The sequence below is a fragment of the Dryas octopetala genome, chromosome 1, assembly GCF_963921425.1.
Source record: "Dryas octopetala chromosome 1, drDryOcto1.1, whole genome shotgun sequence".
NCBI classification, from domain to species: domain Eukaryota; kingdom Viridiplantae; phylum Streptophyta; class Magnoliopsida; order Rosales; family Rosaceae; genus Dryas; species Dryas octopetala.
Genome location: NC_141366.1, coordinates 17,118,108 through 17,124,583, shown reverse-complemented (window position 1 = coordinate 17,124,583; position 6,476 = coordinate 17,118,108). Strand labels below are relative to the sequence as shown.

The 6,476-nt window shown below is 36.2% G+C and overlaps 1 protein-coding gene across 2 annotated transcripts; it reads right to left on the bottom strand.

Annotated features, from left to right (window-relative positions):
* Nucleotides 1-988: 988 nt before the first annotated feature.
* LOC147298644 (cysteine-rich receptor-like protein kinase 26) lies at nt 989-4,338 on the bottom strand. Of its 2 annotated transcripts, XM_086253510.1 has the most exons (7): nt 3,478-4,338; nt 2,820-2,945; nt 2,603-2,730; nt 2,252-2,462; nt 1,886-2,123; nt 1,607-1,757; nt 989-1,497 (listed from the first exon to the last, which is right to left on the bottom strand). In XM_086253510.1, the coding sequence occupies exons 1-7, from the start codon at nt 4,316-4,318 to the stop codon at nt 1,144-1,146; spliced, it is 2,049 nt and encodes a 682-aa protein (XP_086109636.1). In that variant the 5' UTR covers nt 4,319-4,338; the 3' UTR covers nt 989-1,143. The 2 variants fall into 2 exon arrangements, with proteins under 2 accessions (XP_086109636.1, XP_086109627.1); XM_086253501.1 differs by lacking the exon at nt 2,820-2,945.
* Between the last annotated feature and the right edge of the window lie 2,138 nt (nt 4,339-6,476).

Genomic DNA, 6,476 nt, shown 5'->3' with positions numbered 1-6,476 from the left:
TAGGCCCGGTAAGGAAATACGCGGCATGGGATATGGGCGGATTCGTAATGTTCGATCCTCGTCTTCGTCTTCATCTTCTTCTCAGCCATCTGCAGTCGCCGCAGGGTTGTCCGCTCAAGTGAAGAAGTTGCAGGAGGACTTACGAGCTGAGAGAGCGGAGAAGGAGGCGTTGTATGCTGCATTGACCAAGGCGATACCTGGGTTTGTCCCGCCACCATCTTCTCATCAACCTCCGTCAGATATGAATGATGATGATGCTACTGGTTTAGAATAGATTGACCATTAGGGTTATTACTACTTTGTATGGATATTTTGATATATAAATTTATTAATTTTGTTTTATATAGTTTTTGAATAAATATATTTTTTTAAATATTAAATTCAAATATATAATCTAAATAAAAAAAACAATTTTTTTTTTAAATATGTTTAGGCGACGAAAAATTTCGTCGCTTAAACATTCTTTGGGCGATGAACTTAACTATTCCTCGCCCAAATAATGTTTAAGCGACGAACAATTTCGTCGCCTAAACATATTTTGGGCGAGGAATAGTGAAGTTCGTCGCCCAAAGCATGTTTAGGCGAGGAAATTATCTGTCACTCAAAGCATGTTATGGCGAGGAAATTAATTATTCCTCCCCCAAAGCATGTTTAGGCGACGGACAATTTTGTCGCCCAAACATGCTTTGGGCGACGAAGCTCCTTATTCCTCGCCCAAAACATGCTTTGGGCGACGAAGAATTTCGTTACCCAAACATGCTTTGGGCGAGGAATCATATGCTTTAGGAGACGAAAAAACTCCGTTGCCCAAGGTGTCCTTGGGCGACGAAATTTACTGACTCGTCGCCCAAACTCTTGGGCGTCATAGATTAGGCGGCCAAACTCTCGACGAACTCAGTTCGTCGCCCAATCTTTTGGGCGACGAAATTCGACTTTGGGAGAGGAACTAGGTTCGTCGCCCAAACCTTTTTTTTTTGTAGTGATTACAGCCTATATAGGTCGTGAATTTCAAGGCAAACACAAACCTTATTTAACACCTACTTAAACAATGAATGAACCAAACCATTAAAATGGAAAAAGAATAAAAGGGATGCTAAATTACATTATAATTTCATAAACCCAGTTCTCATCTTTAATCACTACCTAGCGAGGATATACTTCGGTAATCAAGGAAGCCTCATTTTCCGACGCTTTGACAGAGTTAGTCTTGGATTGATCCGACCTAGTTGTCCCTCCTGAATTCTTCTCCCATCCCAAACACATGTCAGAACCAACACTACTATGCATAAAAAATGTTGGTTCTGAGGGTATTGGGAGACTGAGAGAGTAGCTATGAAGCATTAGAGCAACAGAAGCCATGGTTGGCCTATCAGCTATATTTTCTTGCATACATAATAGTCCAATGTGGATGCATCTCATTGTTTCAGTTCTTGAACCATTCCTCAATGTGGAATCTATGAGATTTAAAGCTGTCCCTTCTCTCCAACTTTTCCATGCCTGAAATGATTTGTGAATTTGCATGCAGAAACATAATTAGAGATAAACTTCTTTCTTTCATTGTATTTAATTGCAGTAACAAATCAAAACTATAAATATTTTTACTTACATAGCTTAGAAGATCGTCCACATTCTCACCATGGCGGAAACAACTATTTTTCTGTCCACTTACTATTTCTAAAACTAAAACACCAAAACTATAAACATCGGACTTAACAGAAAAGTGTCCATGCATGGCATACTCTGGAGCCATATATCCGCTGCACATGAACAACAAGAAAGGCCAACTTTAACTAATATGAATGAAGATTCGTGAAACTTTTGATATATATATATATATATAGCTTAAAACAAATAACAAGTCCTTAGAGAATGTTGGGGTACTTACTAGGTCCCTACGATTCGGCTGGTGTTTCCCTGAGTTTGGTCAAGCACGAACAATCTTGCCATACCAAAATCTGAAATTTTGGGGTTCATTTCCTCATCTATCAAAATGTTACTAGCCTTGAGATCACGATGAATAATTCTAAGGCGAGAATCTTCATGAAGGTAAACAAGCCCTCGAGCAATGCCTACAATAATTTTGTAGCGCCTATCCCAGTCCAACTGTGCACACTTGTTTGGGTCTATATATTCATGCAAAATAAGATTTCGGGTTATAAATGGTGTTTGACTGTTTGTTGCATGCCAAACAAATGGATGTAAAATACCCTTTTAATGCTAATTAAAAAAAAAGTTAGAATTTTAGCCATACCAAATATGATGTGATCAAGACTTGCGTTGGGGACAAATTCATAAACAAGAAGCCTTTCACTTCCTTCTAAGCAAAAACCTAGGAGCCTAACTAAATTTCTGTGTTGGAGCTTGGCCACCAACAAGACCTCATTTTTAAATTCTAAATCTCCTTGTCCAGAATTCATAGAGAGTCTTTTCACTGCTATATCTTCTCCATTGAAAAGTTTACCCTAAAAAAAGATCAAAATAAAACAGATAAATGAAAAGAATAATATTAATTGCATTCAAGGAATCTGATACGTAACGTATCTAATTATTGAACATAAATAAAGTTGCTCATGTATATATATGTATAATGTTGTATGATTACTTTGTACACCGAACCAAATCCACCATGTCCAAGTTTATTTGCTTCAGAAAAATTATCTGTGGCAACTCTTATGGTTTCAAAGTCAAATTGCAAGGATTCTGCAGTTCTAATTTCATCTACAACTTCGCCTGAGAAACAAGTTAACAAAAAAGTTCGTTTAGGTTCGCCAAATCGAATGGAATGTAAATCTTCAATAAAGTTGATTTAGTTTCAGTACCTTGAAGTGCTTCAGGTATTGCCTTCGTCTTTCTTAAGCAAATATAGATAGATATAATTAGTACTAGAGAAACAACGATTGGCACAACAATAATGATGATAGTCCGAGATTTGTTATTCTTTGATCCTGCAAAAACCAGAAATCTTCTCTGATTAAAGCGTTCTCAATATACATGCATTAGGTGATCGATCCATATCCAGTAGCTAACAAATAATTAATTAATTAATCATGAGTTATCATCAAATTAATAAAGTTTGAGGATCCAACAACATCTGCAACTTATTATAAGAAGAATTGATGAATATGGTGGGATCACTAGGACGTAGCCCAAATTTCCATTAATTTACTGAATTTGATATTTTATAGACTATAATCTTATGACATTTTATTTGGCAGGTGAGATCTAAATTCAAAGTCCTAAAGTTGCATAGGATAATAGGGTTGGTAGGGTAATAGGTTAGAGTTAAGCTAAGTTCAGAATTTGGTTCCCTCTAATGCAAAGAAAAAATAAAATATTAACACATAAAAAAAAATAACAAGAGTTTTAACAGAAGAATATGATTTTTTTGGAGGGGGCATCCAAAATTTACCATAACCAAAACCCCATGTACGTGGTTTGCAACTTCGAATGCAATATGGGACATGTATATATACGTACCTCCTACTATTGTGGTATTCGTGTTGGTTGATATTGGTGGTGGTGGCAGTGGCGGCGAAGGCAGTGGTTCCACAGTTGTTGGGTCAACGAAGCGGTAGACCTCATATCTAAAGTTACAGCTGGGTCTAATAACTCTCCCACCGACTTTTCCGGCACAACATGTTGGGATATCTCCAAAAGCACTATCCAAGCAATCGCTGCACTCTAGCTCCGACAGGTCCGGCGTGCACTGAACAAGTGCATATATTGTTTGAAAAGTCGGAGCGCTTCTGTTTCCGATTGCAAACTTACGAAGAGAACCACCAGCAGCAGCTTCAGTTCTCAGGCCTTCCAGTAAGGTCCTAAGCTCTTGATTGAACCCATCAACACCTGAGGAGGTTACGTTTTGTGGGTTCGGTAAATAGAAAACGGGCATAGTTTCAACGACCCCGTATATGGAGCGGTTTGAGTAGCGTAACATACAATTGTCGTACCAACCAAGAGCTTCCTTCTGGTTGGGACAGAGCCGTGTGAGAGCATGTGTAGAGTCATTAAGGCAAGAACGGCAATCGGAGACATTGACATCTCCTCTACAGAGTCCGATTGCATAAACTTGGTCGTTGGGGGAGTCTTGGCTGACGTAGGAGGAGTTGTAAAAGCCGTGGCCATTGCCGTTGGTAGAGGGAAGGGAGGTGAGAAGGGTATTGAGGTTTTTATGGTAGCTACTGTTGGTGGTGTAGTTTCCTCTGTTGTTTATACAGAATTGGTGTAGAAAACGTGGCTGAGCAAGGGCTAATTGAGTGATGATGAGTAGCAGAACAATGGGAGAAAGGAAGGATAGAAATCTTGATGGGGAAACCATTTCCAGCAGTGTGTGTTGCCCTTTGCTGGTCTGTAAGGGCTAATGGGCTGGGATTCTAAATTATGATCAATATGTATAGGCATATGTGATAGAAAACTAGTCAGCGGATCGAGAAAATATAATTAAGGGTTTAATAATGCTGACAATGTAACAAATAAAAGTAATGCTAGAGATATCAATTATTACTTGAACTTTTGTATATCAAATAATTTGGCATATAACATCTTTAATTTCTTATTTGTTATAAATAATTATATCCACGCTAGCTAGTCAAGATTCAAAAAATTAAGAGGAAATTACAGATTTAGTCCAGTTATTTTATACCTAGTTCAATTTTGGTCCACAATCTTTTTTAAGTTCTGTTTTGGTCCACTAATTGTTTCACTTGTTCAATAAAGGTCCAGATTTGTTTTCTCAAATTTGGCCTGCTTTTTACCCTATCAAATCTCACCCAAATTCAGCAAATATATACTTGTTTTAAAGCTATGCATTTCTTCTTTACAACCATATAAAGATCATTCAAATTGGAGTTCTAAAACTCAAGATAATTGACCCTAAAGTAGGGTACCCAAAACTGCCAATTTTTCAAATTTCACCAAATCTCAATTCTCTTAGATTATAATACTCCAAATTTGTTTTTATGACTAAGAAATGATGAAATATAACTTATACTTCAATTATAATTGAAGAAAACACAACCCAAAAAATTTAAAGTCACAAATCTGGACCTTTATTGAACAAATGAAACAATTAGTGGACCAAAACAGAACTTAAAAAAGATCGTGGACCAAAATTGAACTAGGTATAAAATAAGTGGACCAAATCTGTAATTTCCTCAAAAATTAAAATATTAGTTTGGGGCTTACCAGGGACTGTCCGTGGATTTAAGAGGCCCTTGGCAAGATTAAAATTGAGGCCCTCATATAACTAAACTGAGTTAAATAAAAAAAAAATCAATAACAAAAAAATTTTATTAACATAATTATTTATTACAAGTTAGCTTGGTTCTATCTGTTGCAACAAAAACAAAGAAGCGACTGACAAGTCCCCCCCACTTGTTAACTTTGATGTAGGTCCAATTCCATCCAAAAGCAAACAAAAACCAACCCTACCACTCCTGCAGTCCATATAAAAAAATTAAAAAATAATATGTCTAGTTGTCAACACTCAACAATAATATAAACTAAAAGGCACCTCACATTATTTTTCAGTTCACAGAAAGTCACAATATACAAATTGACAAGTTATATAATACAATCAGTGGGCAGGGAAGCCAGCCGCACATGCAGTTCTCACAAAATGACAATTGAGTCATTGACAATAAGATATTAGGATATTTGTTTATACCCAAATTGTATTGTATACAAGGCTTACAAGTTACAAAGTTACAAGCATATAAGCATAAAAAATTAAAAATTGATAATCAATTTATATATAAGCCAAACAGCCCAAGCCAAACAGCCCAAACCAAACAGCCCAAATGAATTTATATATATACGCATAAAAAATTAAAAATTGTATTGTAAATTTGTAATTTGTAAGCCAAACAACCCAAACCACAAAAATATATAGATTCAGAAAGTGTGTTAATTTTGTTGATCAATTTCTTAAACAATTTTTTAATAATCTAACTCCAAATTGAAAAAATAAAATAAAAAAGGTTTTACCTCTTTTTAGCTTTCTCTTAGATTTTCTTTATTTCCTCTTCAATTGTACTGTGTGATTGAGAGTGGCATAGACGAACGAAGAGGTTTAGAGGAATAGAAATATAATGAATCAATGAAATTATGAAAAAAGAAGAGAAGAAAGATTGCAAGACTACTGTGAATAAAAAAAAAAAGGAAAGCAAGAGAGTACTGGACCACAGTGGAGAACTGAAGATAGATCATACGAAAAGGAAGAGATTAGAAAAAGTGAAAAGTTAAATCGTTTTGTCTTCTACTACCTTCGACAAAAATTAATATACAATTAATTATTATTATTTTTTAATTTAATGGACTGAAATACTGAATAACATAGTAAGAGGGAGATGCCCAACTTACAATAGGAGGCCCTAAACTAGGCTGGGCCCTAGGCGGTCGCCCAGCCCGCCTAGCCTCAAGGCCGGCCGGCTTACATTTCTATCAAATGATCTAGCAATAGTACTCGGTTTTGACCA